Source organism: Aethalodelphis obliquidens, unplaced genomic scaffold (genome assembly GCF_003676395.1).
Source record: "Aethalodelphis obliquidens isolate GAN/ISIS:26980383/991018 unplaced genomic scaffold, ASM367639v1 scaffold27, whole genome shotgun sequence".
Taxonomy (NCBI): Eukaryota; Metazoa; Chordata; class Mammalia; order Artiodactyla; family Delphinidae; genus Aethalodelphis; species Aethalodelphis obliquidens.
In genome coordinates, this window is record NW_020837971.1 from 11248280 (window position 1) to 11268108 (window position 19829).

The 19829-nt window shown below is 41.0% G+C and overlaps 1 protein-coding gene across 3 annotated transcripts in view; it reads right to left on the bottom strand.

The window, feature by feature from the left end:
• VPS41 (VPS41 subunit of HOPS complex) overlaps positions 1-19829 on the bottom strand; it is a 187343-nt gene that overhangs the window by 15380 nt on the left and 152134 nt on the right. For all 3 annotated transcript variants that reach the window (XR_003436563.1, XM_027123964.1, XM_027123963.1), the window contains 6 exons: positions 19433-19525; positions 14115-14242; positions 12260-12404; positions 10289-10330; positions 10089-10139; positions 7151-7288 (listed from right to left, as the gene is read on the bottom strand). Coding sequence is in view for 2 of the 3 variants with exons in the window: in XM_027123964.1 (XP_026979765.1) it covers positions 7151-7288; positions 10089-10139; positions 10289-10330; positions 12260-12404; positions 14115-14242; positions 19433-19525 (597 nt within the window). In the remaining variant the exon portion in view is untranslated. The remainder of the gene's footprint in view (positions 1-7150; positions 7289-10088; positions 10140-10288; positions 10331-12259; positions 12405-14114; positions 14243-19432; positions 19526-19829) is intronic.

Here is a 19829-nt window from a genome sequence, read left to right on the forward strand (position 1 = left end):
AAAAACAAATAACCCCATCCAAAAATGGGAAAATCTAAATAGACATTTCTCCAAAGAAGACATACAGTTGGCCAAAATGCACAAGAAAAGATGCTCAACATCACTTATTATTAGAGAAATGCAAATCAAAACTACAATGAAGTATCACCCCACACCAGTCTCCAGAATAGCCACCACCAAAAAATCTAGAAACAAATGCTGGAGAGGGTGTGGAGGAAAGGGAACCCTCCTGTGCTGTTGGTGGGAATGTAAATGGATACAGCCACTATGGAGAACAGTATGGAGGTTCCTTAAAAAACTAAACATAGAACTACCATATGACACAGTAATCCCACTACTGGGTATATACCTGGAGAAAACCATAATTCAAAAAAGATACATGCACCCCAGTGTTCACTGCAGCACTATTTACAATAGCCAGGTCATGGAAGCAGCCTAAATGTCCATCAAACAGGGGAATGGATAAAGAAGATGTGGTACATGTATACAATGGAATATTACTCAGCCACGAAAAGGAACAAAATAGTGCCATTTGCAGAGATGTGGATAGACCTAGAGACTGTCATACAGAGTGAAGTAAGTCAGAAGGAGAAAAACAAATGTATAATATCACTTATACATGGAATCTAGAAAAATGGTACAGATGAACTTACTTGCAAAGCAGAAATAGAGACACAGATGTAGAGAACAAACTTAAGGATACCAAGGGGAGAAGGGTGGGGTGGGGTGAATTGGGAGATTGGGATTGACATATACACTACTATGTATAAAATAGATAACTAATGAGAACCTACTGTATAGCACAGGGAACTCTACTCAGTACTCTGTGGTGACCTAAATGGGAAGGAAATCTAAAAAAAGGGGATATATGTATACGTATAACTGATTCACTTTGCTGTATAGCAGAAACTAACACAACATCGTAAAGCAACTATACTCCAATAAAAATTAATTTTAAAAAATTACATGGTAGAGATGGCTAGATGTTCCCCCAATATCCTTTGCCCATTTCTTCTATGGTAATAAGATTTTAGGTGGGTGTGTGACTGCCCAGAAAAAACAAAACCTTCAGGCCTCCCCAGTGGTAAGAGAGCTATGTGACTAGTGTCCACCATGTAGGTGAACCAGAAACGTGGGACGGCGGCTTCTGGGAGTGTGAACCCCTGCTCTCATTTTTAATCCTTTCATCCAAACTGCTGCTGGAAACATGGATGATACTATCTCACATCATGAGGTCAAGGTCATACAAGGTGGGGGAAACAAGAAAAGAGCCCGGGTCTCTGACCCCGTGGCTGCTACCACCACCAGGATCACTCCAGTAAGACTTGCACGTGATAGAGAACTAAACTGCTCCTCTGTTTAAACCATTATTATTTTGGTATTTTTATCACTTTGTAGATGAAGCAAATCCTAACTCATAATTAGAAAATCCTTACTCGTTTAGATTTAAAACACGGTTTACGAATCTCTATATGGTCATACCCATAAGTCGTCATCATAAAGAATGGAACCTTCTTACCAATTCTTAACTCTTCTGGAATCATACTAGAGCAAAGGCAGGATACACACGTGAGAAGTTAAATAGTAATGGGAAAAGCAAAACTGTAAGTCAGAGGGTCTGGGACTATTCCAAGAAAAAACTATGGAGAAACCAACTGATTTGTGCTACCTGCTGAAGATACAGACGGACGAACAGTGTATGGCCTGGTGAGACTGTGTCATTCACAGGCAGACGGCAAATGGTAGTGTAACAGGGAAGAACAAATCTGACTCCATATTGGATGTTTCTTGTATTTTAACCGTTGTATTCCACTGCCTTTGCTACCAGTTAAGAATGTTGCCTAGAGCCTTAAAATACACAGGATAGCCCATTTCCAAGACCCTGACCTTTAAGGGTGTAACACTTTTCCATTCATATAGAGAGAAAAAGTTGCAGAACACAGAGTAACATCTGTCTTGCTGAAGGTTTACAGGAACATCCTGACCTGACCTACGTGGACAGCTGCAAGAACAAAGGATTCCTACACCAAGAAGTCTGCAGCAACCAACCCCGCCTCTCCCTCACCTTGCCTTTAAAAATGCTTTGCAGAAACCCTTTGGGGAGTTCAAGTTTTTGGGGGGCACAAACCACCCGTCTCTTTGCATGGCCCTGCAATAAAACTTTCTCTGCTCCAAACGCCGATGTTTTGGTTTGGCCTCACTGTGTGTCGGGCACAGAAACTCGTGTTCGGTAACAGTCATAAAATTGGATAGGTATTATAGAATGTTTAGAGCAGGATAATGTGAATAAAGATGAGTATGATGCTTAAAGTGGTGTATTACTAAAAGGTATCCATAAGTCAACTGGGTACCTGGAAATTCACTGACACTTTAAGGTACCACTCAGGAGTTGCAAACAGAGGCACCCTCCTGTTCTTGAACACAAGAGGATGCTTGAAAACATTAGGGTCTCAAACCACAAAGAGAGTCTGTGGCCTGAAGGTTCACCTGAGCTGTCCCAGATAGTAGGCACTTGCTATAGGTGGCTCTTTAAATTTGAATTAAAACTTCCATTCCTCGCTATCCGTATTTCAATTACTCACATGTGGCTAGTGGCTACCTTGTTAGAGTAGACTGTAGCCCATTTTCATCACTGCTGGACTGTCAAAAATGACCATTCATGTGGGAAGAAATGTCTGAAGGCTGATCTGGAGTCAAGAGTGGTCTGGAAGGCAGGCAGATGTGTAACACCAAGCTCAGAGGTGATCTGGGTCTCCGCAATTTGAACTTCACAGATTTATAAATGTTTTATGATGAGTTCCTAACAGTATTTTGAATAACCCTTTTCTCATATATGAGAAAGTAGAGACTCTAGAAATCTCTGGACTTTCGAGTAAAGTGTAGAAAAAAATTTCTGGCACACAGAATTTTTCTATTACTGACACAAGTAAAGCATAAAAGTATGTTTTCTTATTTTAGATTATTGAATGTTCCTGAGCCATAGAGCGCCCTCTAGAGGAAAAGAGTAGGGAAACAAAGATTTTTAAAGCCAACAGGAGACACACACACACACAAGCTCAGAAAAGGAGAATAATAGAAAACAAAAAAGTGACAAGACAATAGTAACAGAAATTGAGTAAAAAATGATGCAAAAATAATATTTTAATTTTCCTTCTCCTGATTTAATGTAAAGGTAAGTAACAGAGTTAGAAATTTGGGGTTAACTAACAGAAACCTTATCAGCTATATAGACTATATGATGATTTCTACCTAGACTTAGACCCTGTCATCTTTTATCCAGTCTTATTTTTAAATTTCTTTAAGGAAAATTTATAAACTGTGCATCTCCCACTTTATGCCTCCAAATTCATAAATACTGCCGCCTTGTGAATGCCATTAGATATGAGAGCGATCATAGATTGAGGTATTAATAATAAAGCTGATACTCTGCTTTTAACTATTCTAGGCATAAGCAAATCAGGTTTGCAAATGGAAACTAGTGCCTGATGACCATACCTGGAAATTACAGAAGAAAGAGCAGTTTAAAAACCGATGTCTTTCATGATTATTGCAGTACTAAGGAATATCTTTGTTACTGTTGTAATTTTAATTAACTGTTTAAACCTGAAAAATGTTTTCTCATCCTGGAGGAAAGAATACGGGACCTGAAGTTGAGACCCAGGTTCCAAGTCTTGGCCTTTTGACTTAGTAGCTCTAGACTTTGGGTTGTTTCTTTCAACTTCTGAAGACTCAGCTTGTCATGGATAAAATGACTTTATCCACCAACCTGCACTTTTGTAGAGATTAAATAAAAACAAGGAACATGAAAGCACAGCACACATGATGAGGTACAACAAAAATTGTTTCGGGATGCTATTTTTTTTTTTTCTTTTTTTGCGGTACGCGGGCCTCTCACCGTTGTGGCCTCTCCCGTTGTGGAGCACAGGCTCCAGACGCACAGGCTCAGCGGCCATGGCTCACGGGCCCAGCCGCTTCACGGCATGCGGGACCCTCCCGGACCGGGGCACAAACCCTCGTCCCCTGCATCGACAGGCGGACTCTCAACCACTGCGCCACCAGGGAAGCCCAGGGATACTATTTTTTTTAAAAAGCCTGTGTTTACTGTCTTTTCAAATTGTTGTAGATGTTATAAATTCCTACCCACCCTGTATCTCCTTTAGAATGAACAGTTTCATAAAAACTGATGATTCATTTTGGAATGTAAGAGTTGTGGTGATTTTAAATCCTGAACTCTGGTCTTTGGTAACTACATTCCTAAAGGGCTTCTAATGTGATGCAAAGTCTCTACAAACTTTCCAGCCAAACGCTATTGACTGAGGCATTTCAATCAAGTCAAAATAAGTTTGACCTGGATTCTTGAAGATGTCACCCCTTCGCTCAGCGATTACCCAATCCCAGCAAAGGCAGACAACCAGAAATGAGGGAGACAGAGCTGTCTTCTGTTGGAAGTGAATTATCTACAGTAGTGACTCCACAGGCTCGGAATGCCGTGAAACCTTAAACACTTCCCATGTAAAAAACAAACACCAAAATACAACCTCCACGTCTTTTGGACTAAACAATCTATAAACTCTTCTGAAGGAGAGATGTCTTGGGGGTGGGTGGAAGGGGGGATTAAATTTTTTAAGTTCTTAACTTTATATTCAGTAGAAACGGAGACCAAATTTTCTGAGTCTCTCTTTAGACAAAACAGGTGAATCTGTACCCCATGACCTTCATTTTACCGTCAGCATGTTTAGGATGCTTTTTCCTTTTTTTTTTTTGTAAGTATTTTATTGAAGTATAGTGGATTTACAATGTTGTGTTAATTTCTGGTGTACAACGGAATCAGTCAGTTATATATACATTCCTTTTCATATTCTTTTCCATTATGGTTTATCACAGGATATTGAATATAGTTCCCTGTTGCTATACAATAGGACCTTGTTGTTTATCCGTTCTATATATAATAGTTTGCCTCTGCTAATCCCAAACTCCCAATTCATCCCTCACTCGCCCACCCCTCTTGGCAACCACAAGACTGTTCTCTATGTCTTTGAGTCTGTTTCGTAGATAAATTCATTTGTGTCATATTTTAGTAGGATGCTTTTAATGGAGGGAAAATCTACTTTGCTTTTTATGAATTGGTAGCTTTTTTTCATGTTACAAGTAAACGTAAAAGGAATTTGTTTCTAAGATGATTACGTGTGCACAGAGTTCTTGTTTCTAGGGAGAAAGGAATGAGATTCTTAATGAGTTAAAGTCAAGAAAATCTGCTTTAAGACGGCGTGGGGTACCTGAGCAAGGATAATGGTATATTTTTGCAAATATACAGATTTCCCACAGTGGAGTCTGGTGCAAAGATAATCTCTTATAAAGATGCCTCAGTGACCTTTAACATGAAAGCTCAAAATGTGGATTATTGAATTGATTATAATGACATGTTTCCACCACTACCATCTCAAATCCATTTTGTTCAAAATTCTCTTTCACTGGAAAACATGAGATAACTTAAAAAAGAACTATTTAAAACATACTTGTTTTCAGATGCTTGTGTTGAGTTCTCTTACATGCAACTGGTTCTTCTCAGCAGATCAGAGAGAAAAACTCAAAAAGGTCTACACAATGCTCCAAGTGAGTTCTGTGTATTAGAAGTACCATGTGTGGGGTGGAGATTTTCTGATGCTCCCTTTGCGGGCAGAGCAGTGTGACTTCTGTTGAACACTACCGGACTGGAAAACTGCAAACCACATGGGTTGAAAGTGTGTTCCAGACACGAACGTTATGGAATCTCTGTGGGCCCTCTGCACCTGTGTTCAGTGAATGGGAAGAGGGAAGCCTGGGTGGGTGCTGATCACGCTTGCGTGCGGGGCTCTGGCTGAGGAGTCTGCGGGCTACAGCCACGTCCTCCTGGAAACAAACGATGTTTCCTCCAAAAGTGAGACAAAAACAAACGGGCACTCAAAGAGTAAGATTCTCCCTCTTTTTCTAGATGATAGATTCTAAAGTGAGAAAAGAGAGGAACGTTTGCTTTTCTAAGATGATGTGTTTCCAAATTTATTCTTGAGAAAAAGCCTTAGGGCCCGAACATAAAATGTTAATGTCTTTCATAAACTAATATGCAGGCAAGATTTTTTTTTTGTAATTGCAGATTTTGAAAATGCATTGAGCTGAAACTGGCTCATAGTAAATTCAGTACATTTGAAGTTAATCATCGTGGGCTGAGGAAGCAACTAGAAAAGTTGCTTTATCAGTCACCGTCTTAGTACGTATCTCTTATGGGTCAAATAGTATGTTTTGTTGATACACACAGGTGACTATGAAAAGTACTTGCTCTCTGGCCATCTGAATTTAGTAAGACACTTGTAGGTGGTAGTGAGTATTCCAGATGGTTTGAAGAACCATGGGAAACAGAACTGATGGTCTTCTACCAGCCAGTTTCTAGTACACACATAGTAAGTATTATAGTTTATTTTGAAACAGCAGGCTCATAACACCTACTAGTTCATATTCAGCCCTAACTAGAACCTTGTGTGTATCAAGTTATCCGTTCACTAACTCGGTCAGGATGCAAAAAACATTTAGTGTCTAATGAGTGCCAGCTACTGAGTTTATCAACATGAGTGAGACAAACTCCTTGTCCTTGAAGAATTTATAGGATGGTGGGAGAGACTAGTAATTATATCTATTGAAACTATAATGGCATGTAGTGGGAGAGAGAAATACAAAAATATATAAGGTGGGTATTTAAAGCAGAGGGGGTGTAGGACTGACGTTACCAACTTTGAGTCCCAGCTGGGGCAGTTGCCTCTGGCTTGGGGCGGTCCGTGTCCCCATCCCAGGCTGACTCTGAGGTCCCACCCTGATGCTGGTAAACTGCCTCAGACTCCCGACAGTGTTTTATGGTTGACTGAGTCATAGACCCTGGATTAAACCTTTCTTCCAATTAAACCTGGCACAGAAATACTTCAGCTTCTCACCAAAATCGAATCCAATAGGACCTCCTGTTCTCATCAGAATACCCAGCAAAACCTACTGCTTTGAGAGCAAGGCTTCCCCTGGAATGGGGATGGTTAAGCAGAGACAGGAAGACTGAGAAAACCCAGAGCTTTTACCAACAGTGATGACTCTGTCACCTCGAAGTGTTTGAGCAGGGGCGTCTGTGACTTACCTTTTCAAGGGGGCAATGGATACTGTCTCGGAGAAATGGAAGCAAGTTGGGTCGGTCGAATTCAGCATAAAGGCTGATCTGCTTCTCGTGGTAGCGCTGCCCCTTATGATGGTCTCTTTTGAAAAGCTTATGCAGATACTAAAAAGAACAAAGGAATAAACCAGGAATATTAACATAAGAAAAGCAATACCTGTTTTAACACTGCCATTTTCAGTTCCAAACAGCTTCCACGGAGAGGCTGGTAGAAAAGCAGTTTTCAGGAAAAATCTCTAGGTGAAGGGAAAGTGGAAAGGAGAACACCTTGGGGAGAGGTGGATATGCTGACATTCTCTCCAGAATGGCCCCGAGTGACCTGGCTCTGCTACTGACCATGTGACCTTGGGCAGGTCACTAACCTCTGTGACTTAGTTTCTCCATCTGCAAAAATCTCCGGGGGTGGTTGTGAGAGCTGAATGAGTTACCATTTGTAAATCACTCAGAACCATGCCTGGCACGTACTCGGCACCACAGAACTGTTAGCGACAGGAGTGGTTAATACCATCACAATCATCTACTTCGCCTCAGAAACGAAATGCTTGATCAGTGGTGTCCCTGGATCATAAAAATTCTCATCCTTTATGTAAAAGGGGGTAGAGTCATGAGACAAGAGCATGTTCTTAAAAACTCAAGTAGCAAGCGCTAAATTAATTCTCATACGTTCTGCATCTTCTCTCCTTAAGTCTTACTGAGATCTGTGTTTGCAATGAAATGCTGCCTCTCCTGGTGACCTCAAAAAGTAAAATAATCGAGAAGAGTACAGGTGTCCTGAACCCATTTTCAAAGCTGATTCCTTTCCCTGACCGTCTGAAAAAGTTAATGGACCTCCAAGGGAGTAAGTGACTGACTTTCTACTTGGAGGCAAGTCTATCAATATATTGTGTGGAAGCCAGAAATCGACATTCAATGTCTAGTTCATGTTAAACGTACACAAACACCCCAGAACCCACCTGAGGCGGTGGGGGGGACTTCATCACACCAAGTGCGTTCGCCCCTTGAGTGGACTGGTTCTTCAGAAACACAGAGCGTCAGCCGGCCCTGAAGGTGTGACTGGGAATGAAGTCACTGGAGTTTGACATTCGCTGTTGCATGTGGTCACTAAAGAAGCCTAACCAGGACACAAGCACACTGAGAAATCCTTCCTCGGGTTACCTGCTCCCCTTGCCCTCAGGCAAGAAGGTGGGGGGACTCAGACAGAACTCCACGATCTGATGCAGTCTCCGGCCAGTACACTGGCGCAGGGTCAGCGTGTGAGCTGGACACACTGCAGTTTCCCAGAGGCGCAGACAGGTTTGGAAGGCTCTGTCACACCTTCAGGGCAGATTTATAGAGACATTACCTTGCCTGACAGGGAAGATGGGCCACTTCAGTGTGAGCTCCACCACCATTCCACCACTGCCCTAATGACACTGTCATTAGATACCTCCTGCCTGTAATCCTGTCTCGTGGCTCAAGGAGGCCAGAAATCACTGCTTTGTAAACAAATCCCATGGTGGCCAGCACAGAGGTACCTTGCTTGGGTCAGCAGGTAATCGGGACATTTCCAATCATGAACAAAAGGGCAAAAGCATCTGTACAACCTCTGAGCAAAAAACAACAAAACAAAAGAAGACCCCAAAGTACCTCACATTCCTATCTTGGAGTCTTCAAAGGCGTCAATGCATAAAACGGACTAGAATAAAACGCTCTGTTTCCTAACCCCCCTTCCTGGGGTGCAAAGAGGTGGGCAAAGATACAAGAGTCCTCATCTTATTTGATGTCCACGGTCCTCCTGGAACAATCCCTATTTTCACTTAAGACTTCTCTTGTATGATTTTGAAAGGACGTGGGAAACGCCTAGTCTTGCTTTACGGCCGTGACGACAGCGACGCAGAGGATCCAAGTAACTCCCAACCCCCGCAAAGGAAATCTAGAATCAGGGGACTGTTGGCACCAGCACAAGACCACACGAGAGAAGCGGGCGCAAGGAATGTCAGGGTGAGACACAAAAAAACAAGGCTCTGTGCTGTGATCGCTCTGTGGTCCTGAACACGGAATGGCTGTGTGGTGTTTCCCAGGCAGGAGAACTTGATATCCACAGAGCACAGGTCAGGGCGCTGGCTTTGCTGTAATTTATGCCATAATTGTAATAAACGGTAACTACAGAAGTGAACTGTACACTGCCCGTCACTCTGGTAAACAAGGAATGTTGCCCGCCATCAAGCCCTCAGACACTGCAGCTCCTTGCCAACCCCCAACCCCCAGTGCGCCCTGAGGGGAATTCAGGATGGAGAAAACCACTAATGGCCCGAGATAGTTAAGCTGCATGTATAAGGAATAATTTCAATGAGCCCAGACTCTCCCATCTTCCCATACAGAGAAAGGCACTAAAATCATTAACTTGAGATGTCTGTTTTTGTGTGTGTGTGATTAGCAGTAATCTTTTGATGTCTGACACCATGTTGTTGTTGTTTTTTCCTTCAGCAAAAACTCCTATATATCCTGGTTCCCCCTACCTCTCTGGAACAGTCCCTCAGAGCTATCTGAGAGGCTGCTTTCCCAGGCTATAGTTCTCAGTAATGTGCTCAAATAAAACATAATTCTCAACTTTCAGGTTGCGTTTTCCAGTCAACGGAAGGTGCTTACTCCCAGGCATAGTTTGATAACACAAAAATGTGATAAAGTTTTTCTTTTAATCACAATTCTATTGTGAGTCAGTTAAAGTACCTGAGCTATTATTAATTCCTCATCTGGATTCAGAGCAGATGCTGCATTATAATAATTACAGAATGTTGTTTGCGGTCAAACCTCCCATCTGAATATGAACCTGAAGTGTTCACTCCAGTCTTCTCAAACCAATACTGTAAGGTGATTTGCCTTCCTGTTCAATCAAAGGGCAAAAGAAGAGGACTGTCATGCTTACCACGTGCTGCAACTCTGGTCTGTCTTCTAATTCTTCCACTACCTTTTTAATCTACAGAAAAAAAAAATTTTTTTAATGTAGAGTTTAGGAGGACACAAACATAGCTGCCAAATTACCTGATAAACATCTCTCTTCTTTATGGCGATAGCGGTCCCAGACACTCATCTGTTTGAACACATGTAAAAACAAAAGGCACTCACTGAAATTTTATCTTCATTGTCCAAAAGCATGTCAACAGCTTTCTGCAATATGAAAAAATAACCAGTCATTGAAATTTGCCATAGAAAAAAGAGAACACAGAATACAATGTATCGGATAAGGTATCACCATTAAAGGCAGAGGGCTTATTTTACACAGATAAGAAGGTTCTTGGCTTTACAATCGTCCCTCAGTGAGATATTTCTAAATGCATTTTAAAATGTGTTTTAATCTGAGGTCTCTGTGCTTTGCATAGACTTAAAATAGTGCCTTGCTACGACTCACTAATACAAAACATCTGTAGAGTTTGCAGTACCACAAAAATGAGCTTTGCTTCTGGCCACCTGAATATTGACTGAGTCCCTCTACAGATTCCACAGATACAAGAAGCTGGTCTTATGTGGAGAAGAGGAGAAGAGTCAGGAAAAAAAAAAAAGAAGAAAAAGAAAAGATAGCTGAAGCTTCATAACGATATAAAGCTTATGGATTTTTAGAATTCTTTAGCCACCGTTAACATTCATGAAACACAAGTTGGTGCCTGTAGCAAGAGGTAGTGGGAAGACAGCCCACCAGACTGAGCCTCATACAGAATACCTGGGTCTCGTCCTCGACTCTGCTATTACATTGCCTACCTGTCCGCTGCGAACATTTTTTTCTCTCTGAAATATTAGGACGTTGGAAGAGATTATCCTTAAGTTATTTTCTAATTAGAAAGTTCTCTGATTCCTTAACTTGGGTCCATGCTCTTGAATAGCGATTATTTTGAGCTCATTCAACTTTTGTCTATAGCTTCATAGGCAAAACTAGGCTCGAGACACACGGGAGTGGGGTCGGCGTAAGGGGAGACTGGATATGGGGAAAATGTAAATAATTTCTATATAAGCTTCTCATCCTCTTAATCATCTTCTGCCAGAAAAGCAGAACCTCTGTCCCCTGAACTTCCTGGGAACTGCACTAATTATTTTTAGATCTGTACTGCCTAGGGACTTGACTCCTTCAGTATGAAAAATGGGCTAAAAGCATCTTTCAGAAAAAAGTAGATTTAGCTCCGAAGTTGAAGCGTGTGAAGACTAATATATAGCACGTAATAGACATATAACAACGTAATACCACTAAATACAGTAAAATAAATTTTTTAAAAATTCAAGTGACCCTTTTAGAGCCTTAAGGGTTCTACTCTTTAACTAAAATTTCGATTTTTTGGAATAAGAACCACTGTGTTGTAGGAATCTCTCTCTTTCCATCATTAGCACTTGCATTAACTTTTCTTTGTTTAAAACACACAGTCTGTATCACTTTACAAGAGCCCCTGTGAGCTGTGGAGGTAGGGTGCCCTCCTGAGACAAGCACTGCACTCTTCAAGTCTGTCCTGTAATAAAGTGATGCATCCCACATATATCAGTCTGAGCATCATCTGAGACCAGTGGAAACTCCACATGCTAAAGCCGTGAACACCAAGGAATAAAACTGCAACAAATGGATCAAAATACTTTACGTAAAAGTTGAATTCTGGGACGTACAATTAATAGGGTTGAATGAGCTAAAGCATGTGGCTAGATTCTCTGTTTCTATGAGTTATATGAATGGTTTTACCAAAATAAAATTATTTCATACACACACACACAACTTCAAAAGTTCCACGTCAAATTATGATTGCTTTTACAGAAGAACCACATCAAGTAAAGGATTCCTGAATGCCGACTACTAGAGTAACATCCAGGGAGGGTCAGAAGACTCTGAACGTGACCAGCATGCAGCCAAGTTATGTGACATCAACTCCTCCAGCATGTGGACAAATGTCTAACTATTAAAACCTTGGGACAGCACAAATAATTTACCAGTAGGAAAATAAGAAACACATTATACCTCGTTCACTTTGCTGTACACCTGAAACTAACACACATTGTAAATCAACTATACTCCAATAAAAATTTTAAAAGAATCAAAATTTAAAAAAAAAAGAAACACATTACCTCGGAATCAAAATCCATTAATAAAACAATTTTATCCTTGATAGAACTGAAAAGGTTATGCTTGTGGATCAACTGGAAGACATCCTTATGTCTTAACGTTAAGTATATTTCCAGAGCATTGCCATAGTTTTTGTCATAGGTGTACCTGGTGAGACAAAAGTTTTTACATTAATGTTCACCAACACATCTAATAAGACACACAGATACACACATGTAAATCGTGTTGTAAATTAATGAAAACTGAAAAACTTCTTTAGAGAGAAAAGCTAACTTTATTTAGAAAAGTTTTCCTTGGGATTTAACTATATGTGACCAATAAGTACTTCTTTGTCAGAACCTTGCTTCCCATCTCACCAAAAATTTAGAATATTTACAATATTCAACTAATAAAATTTTTCTTAAAAAAGTAAACTCTCAAAAATTTTTAGAGAAATCCATATAGCAAAGAAATTACGACCCCACATGAAGGAAATTCTTATGCTAGCAACAGAAAAATCAGTTAAAATTCTTACAAGCAGTGTTCAGCTGACAAAGGGGTGATATTCCAAAAGCTTCTCCGTAAGGAGGTTGTATAAAATTTAAATGTGTTTTTCTGTTGAAACAGTGTTTTTCACATTGCTTAATTCCCTAAGCCAGCTCCTAAATGCCAACAGAACCTAAACTGCACTGGGAATCCATTCTTAGCACTACAGAATTATTAGTATTACTAGTACCATGTTAGTACTACAGAATCCAAGGAAAACTAGAACAGTTTCCAGAAGAAACTCCTTAGCGTTCCAACTCAGAAGGCCACACACGTGTCCCCTTCTGTGCAAAGTCTTAAGCAGCCCTGAAATTCTAGGCCATTTTGGTGTACCTTTCTTGGTCTTGGGCAAAAGATGTAAGAGGATGCTGCAGCGGGTTGTGTGAGGCGGGGGGAGTGTTGAGGGGCTGAAGCGGGATGGTCTCTCTGAGATTAACTGCAGTGTGCTGCTTGTTTCACTAAACCAAAATTCCTAGAGGGCATGGGTGTATCTTATATACCTCTGCGTCATAGGCATATGGCAAAAGCCCGGTCACCGAAAGCACCCAATGAATATGAAAAGCATTAACCAGGCTTCCGTTTTCTAAGCCCTAATTCAATGCCAGGCACTGCACTTAGCTCTTGATGATGAAAATTCATTAAAACCATCCCTTGGGGCTTCCCTGGTGGCGCAGTGGTTGAGAGTCCGCCTGCTGATGCAGGGGACGCGGGTTCGTGCCCCGGTCCGGGAAGATCCCACATGCCGCGGAGCGGCTGGGCCCATGAGCCATGGCTGCTGAGCCTGCGCATCCGGAGCCTGTGCTCCGCAACGGGAGAGGCCACAACAGAGAGAGGCCCACGTACCGCAAAAAAAAAAAAAAAAAAAAAAACCATCCCTTGCACCACTGGTGTAGTGGTATCATGCAAGATTCTCATGAACACCATCCCATAAGGAATTGTCACCTGTGATCTTATAGGTAAAGAGTCTGTGGTTTGTGAAATTTACTGACTTGCAGATCCAAGAATGGCAGAATGCAGCGCCTCACTGGGAAACTGATTTGCTTGAGGAGTCTAAGACCTGGCACCGTAGAGGCACCACTGCCTCTACCAAGTGATTCTGGTTAGGGTTCCTCTCCTCTGGGAAGCAGATGACATTACAATTGTAAGTTTCACACAATTTCCTTACCTTATGTTCCCGTTGTTGACCGGAGGCTTACGAAAGATTTTTACTAAGAGTGAATATAGGAAAATAGTATAGATCTGCATCCTCCCAATTCAGTTTGACAGATCTAAAATAGGAAAGACTTTTCATGTAGATTGATTTGGAAAAAAGAAGCGCTAAAATATACTCACAATTCTGCCAGGGTTTTAAGTAAGGTTCTGTTCTGACTGTCTTTCTTCAGATGATCCCGAACTGCTTGAACTATTACTGAATTGTTGTACAGATCTCCCGGCCATTCTCGGATCAGTGTGGCAAAACCCTAACCAAGGGGGAGAACAGAGGAAGGACACTCTTTCAACAGAAAAACAATCCAAAGAGTTCATACAATTCCTAAAACTATTCATGGAGAACAGATAAGCTCACATTAGGGTTAAAACATTGGTCCATAAACATATCATCAGTTTTCACGGGTGGTGAGGGAGGCACACAATGTCCGCATACGCATCCCCATTCGCCATCCCTTCTCTTGTGATTGGATGACATGCAGAAGGAAGCAAGGCCCCCAGGTTCTTCCATCAAGTGCCACTGCAGAGGCAGAATTTAGGTCTGACTTGTTCTCTCCTCATTCTGGACTAGCGGTAACACTTGGAGAACATCTTTAACATCTTACAGATACTGTCCAAGTCAGCTGCACAGCCAGTACTGAGCACACAGTGGCTTTGCCTCCACAGTGGAATCACCCAGCATCCCACCTTCAACAAGTTATCGTCTCTATCTTCCTTCCACTCGTGCCTCAAAGCCTAGTTTTGTTTGGGGATTTAGGACACTGGTTCAAGTCTGTCCCCTGCTCTTACCCTGACTCTCTCTCGATCTCAAATTTTGTGGTTCTGATAGAAAACTCCAGACCCCCTGATTGGATCTTGTTTCCCTCCAGGGCTGATTCTTGGCCAGTGTTCTGGGCAGCCGTGCCGTCCTGATTCTCAACTTTAGCCCCTGTGACTCAAAGTATTGGGGAGCTATTTACTTACTGTTCCTTGAAAACTTTTAGGGAAAAAAAAAAACAAAACTGTAGATGTTTTCAAAGGTAGCAAATAGAAGTAAAAATCTTCACATTATTGAAAAAAATCATATTATTTATATTAAATAACAAATGCTTTAATGAACTACTTTGAATTGGTTTAAATGATATTTAGAAATGAAAATTGTGTGGTGGAATTTGCTTCTATAAACTACCAGGATTTGCTAAGAAGAAAATCACAAAAATAATCAGGACTATAGTTGTTTTCTGCCAAAGAAACTCCTAGCAAGGATGGCAAAAGACCAGAAGAGGCTGCACATTTTCCATTCAAACTGCAACCTTCCTTCATATGAACATGATTGCAGTTTGACTTGAGAGATTTGGGGAGGAGAGTCACGAAGTAAAGAGGATACATTTCATGAAACTACTAAACCAGAACACTGAAATGTTCTCTGAATCAAAATATGTTGGATCAAGTTTCTGTTTTCTTAAGACTCTACAATTTATAAGATAAAAGTCCTGAAAAGATTTCCACCCCAATACTGGCAGCTCTCAGTAGACCTGAAACCAGAGGTAATACTGTTCAGGAAAAGAAGAAAGCCTGGCTCCTTTTCCCCTTTTCCATGATTCGGGCAACGGCCTTGCAGTACTGCCAGCTTCTAATACAAAATAAGACAAAATGACAGGTCATGTTGTGCGATAAAAACCTGAGGACTCCAACGTAAACTGAAATAAACATTGATCACATTTCACGTTAGGCTTTTCTCTGCTTAACTGGTTTTGTGTACCTTTGAATAAATGTGCTAAAAAATACTGATGAAATCACCCCTGGGGCCTTTATCATTAATTAGAGGACAGAGTAATCAGGGAGCTATTACGATCCAGTGGCAAAATCAGAGAACCCCCTGGTGCCCATCATATCGGGTTGGTCAGAAAGTTCATTCGGGTCTTTCTGTAAGATTAAAGACTATTCATTAAATGAAGTGCCATAGAAATTGTCCCATTTTTAACATGCTTATACATTTGTCATTAATATTATGAAGCAAAACTTCACTATTTAAAATAATTCTGCTAGGCTGTAAATTAAAAGGCAAAGCTGTATGCATTTCAGTAGAAACCCCGTACAAAGAAGTTATGAAGAACCAGTACCTCCAAGAAAATACTGTTCATATATTTTTATTTTTAATCTGACGTTTAGTGCTATATTTAGCAGCACAAAATTTTCATCCACATTATATGTGATCAAAAATGTTGCTACAGCACACTGCTATCTGATTAATTATGTGACAATTCAAAATTAAACATGAAACGGAGAATGATGGAAGCTAAAATGCGAATTATTTATAAGAGCTTATGACAAACCAAATTATTTATAAACTTCTTAATAGTACTGACCAGGCAGACACCCTAAAATATTCAGGAAAAAACATCTACAAGCTTTGAGTCATGCTTATTTCTTTCAGTCTCAGTCAAAAGTTTTCCAGATATGAATTAACAAGACACCTTTAACGATACAGGATTTAAAACAGTTTCTTGAAAAAATGAGGGTTGAATCATGAATTGTAACAGAGTCATACAAATAATAAAATTGCTTTTTTATGGTTAAATTACATTACTTTAAAAACAGGACAAGTATACTAAGCTTCGGTATTTCAAAATAAAGCTCATACTCTTTCCATCATTTTCACAGAACACTCATAATTTTCTTTCTTTTGGGAAGATGTACAAAGATGGAAAATTTATGACAGCCACTCTGTGTACTCAGAACATACTGGAGAGAAAGAGAAGTCCATTGTAAGTCTTCACAGAAGAAACCTTTTCCGATAACTAAGGCCAATAATGGCCTCTCATTAGATCTCTTAAAACACCTTGCTCTGCCTGTCTTACTTATTTTCTAGTTGCTTAAAGCTTATTCACACAGTCTCCCCAGTCAGTCTGTAAGCCCACTGAAGCCTGGGACTGTGTTTTTATTTCTCTTGGATCCAAATAAGTACTCAGCCCAATTGTTGACCATGGTAGGTTCTAAATAAAGATGTGCTGAATTGGACTGAATAGGAAATGAATAGAAACCAAGCTCCGAGACTTTGGCAGTTGGCACCTAGCACAAATGGCAGAAACTATTACCAAAGACTCTTCCGTACAGACCTGGAAAGGAACAGACCCATGCTGGTAGGGAAGACTGGATTATGGTACCAGAGCACATGGTGGTAAGAGAGCATGAAGAGATGCTGCCTTCATTAGTTTGTACAGTTATTAAAGAAATACGTTGTTCAAGTTTAATTCATCCGAAAGCACGTAGTCCCTTCCTATGATGAGAATACAGGCTTGGAACGGTAAAGGAACTACATAGGTCACACAGGCAACAGGATGCTTGAATCTGACGTATCCAGGAACACGTGGCCGACAGTAACTGACCAAGTGTGCGAGTTATCAGGATAAAAGTGCACCATCTTAAAGGTCCCTTTAGATCTTAAGCTCTAAAAACCATCTCAGAGTTAAAATATAGTGTTTGCATTATTACTCCTCCTTAAAATGAATCTGTTATTTGTTAAAAAAGTATCTCAGTAGGTATTCAAAACACAGGAGTTCTTTTTCTCATTCCCTCTCTGATTGTCTCTTTCTATCTATTAACCTTTCTTTTTGGTGGTTTTTTTTTTTTTTAAGGCTGCACCGTGTAGCATGCAGGATCTTAGTTCTCCGACCAGTGATCAAACCCAGGCCCTCTGCAGTGGAAGTGCGGAGTCCTAACCACTGGACTGCTAGGGAATTTCCATTCTATCTATTAACCTTTCCGCAAGCCACTCCGCATTCTTGTGGGAAGGAGAAAAGCTGTAAATAAAGTCTTCCTTATTTTCAAAACGTAACATCAGAATGTACAAAGGCAGTGACAACCTGCAACATACAGTGAGGTACCAAAAATGAAAACTGATCACTGGGTTAGGTCCCCGAACTTTATAAGGAGCCCAAGATGCTGCCACTTTTATGAAAGACTTTGAAGTTTGGGCAGAAACTGGAGAACAGCAGTCAGTGGTCCGATATCTCCTGATTGATGGATCGTCTCAGCACCAGCTCTTATGATAAAGAGCTTACCAGCCTTGTCTAGAACCTGCCCACGAGAAATACCATCTTTTCCTCTAGTCAGAAGCGGGTGAACGCTGAGTCTTCCCACCACGTTTCGTGGCTAGCTTTATTAGAGCACCCAGCATGTAACGTAATAATTTCTCTGTTTATATCAGGGGTCCTCAGACTCAGTCCTGTTGACACTTGAGGACAGATACTTCTTTGTCATAGCGGGGCTATCCTGTGTGCTGTAGGATGTCTCGCAGCGTCCTTGCTGGCCACCACCCACTAAATGCCTGCAGCGCCAATTCCCCAGTTGTGACAATCACAAATGTCTCCAGACATTGCCAGATATCCCCTGCGGGACGGGGATGGGGGTGGGGGAATCCACCTCTGTTGAGAACTGCTGGTTTATGTGCTTGGGTGTGACTCAGACTAGAGCTATTGCTAAACGCGCATCATTTCATTCACATCTGCATGCTTAGCGCCCAGCACATTCCTGGAATACAGGAGGCACACGGAACAGAGACTTTCTGAATAAATGCATTTTAAAGGGACAAACTTAAAAAATTATCATCCATTTTGGGTGCATGCAAACACCAAATTTAAAGTCAAACCCAGCCATACCTATTATGGATGGCCTTTTTAGTTCCTCTGTAAAATTGGATATCACTATGATAGTGTTGCTGGGAGTATAATATCGCAACATGCATGTAAAAGTACAGCGTGTACAGTAGATAAGCAGTTTAAGTACCACCTTTTTCCTTAAACAATAAGCAAAACTGATCATTTCCAGTCCCCTTCCCCCTACCTGCGTCCCAATTTCTCTGCAATCCTCCTTTGGCAAACTTAGTTCTGAGACTCAAATTTTAGAAAGTTCTGAATTCTTTAAGGGTAGTAGAAGCATCATTAGCAGATGCTATTCTATTTATGAATTCCCCCAAATGGCACTTGGTCCTTTCCCTTTAGCTCTATCGAGGAGGTAGCTTTAAGGAAATATTCAAAATGTCCATGGATTCGACATTTTCTGTAACAAGGTCCACATAAACATCAGTGGCGGGCTTCCCTGGTGGCGCAGTGGTTGAGAGTCCACCTGCCAATGCAGGGGACACGGCTTCGTGCCCCGGTCCAGGAAGATCCCACGTGCCGCGGAGCGGCTGGGCCCGTGAGCCATGGCCGCTGAGCCTGCGCGTCCGGAGCCTGTGCTCCGCAACAGGAGAGGCCGCAACAGTGAGAGGCCCGCGTACCGCAAAAAAAAAAAAAAACCAAAAAAACCCATCAGTGGTCATCAGAGTGTATGTATCTCAGTTTCATCTACCACAGAGAAACTGCAAATCTGCTGCCTTTAGGCCAGCTGCTCCAGTGTACCATTTTTCTAGATTTCATAACGTTTTTCACTGAGAACAATTTGACCATGTTGGAATGTCATACCTCATAATCACTTTCCAAAAATTCATGCAAGATCATTTCATAGATGAGTGGTTTCAGAACTGGATCCCCTCTTGGCAAATAAGGACTAATAGCCTAAGGAAGGAAAAGGCAAAAAAAAAAAAAAATCTTTAAAAAGTAGCAAAATAAAACTACTCCAACAAGGCAGCACATATAAAAATATACATTTACTTTAAAAACTTAAGGCAACAGAGTACTTTGGAAAAATATTACGAAGAGAAAAGATTCAAATAAGCTCTACCTTCTTATGACATGTTACAATACATTTTAAAAAGTACAGATAAGGTGTCTACATGTATGAATGAATGAATAAAAGACACTGCCTCGATTAAGTTAAACATCTCTCTGTTCTTCCTGATGAATTAATGAAAATCTAAGT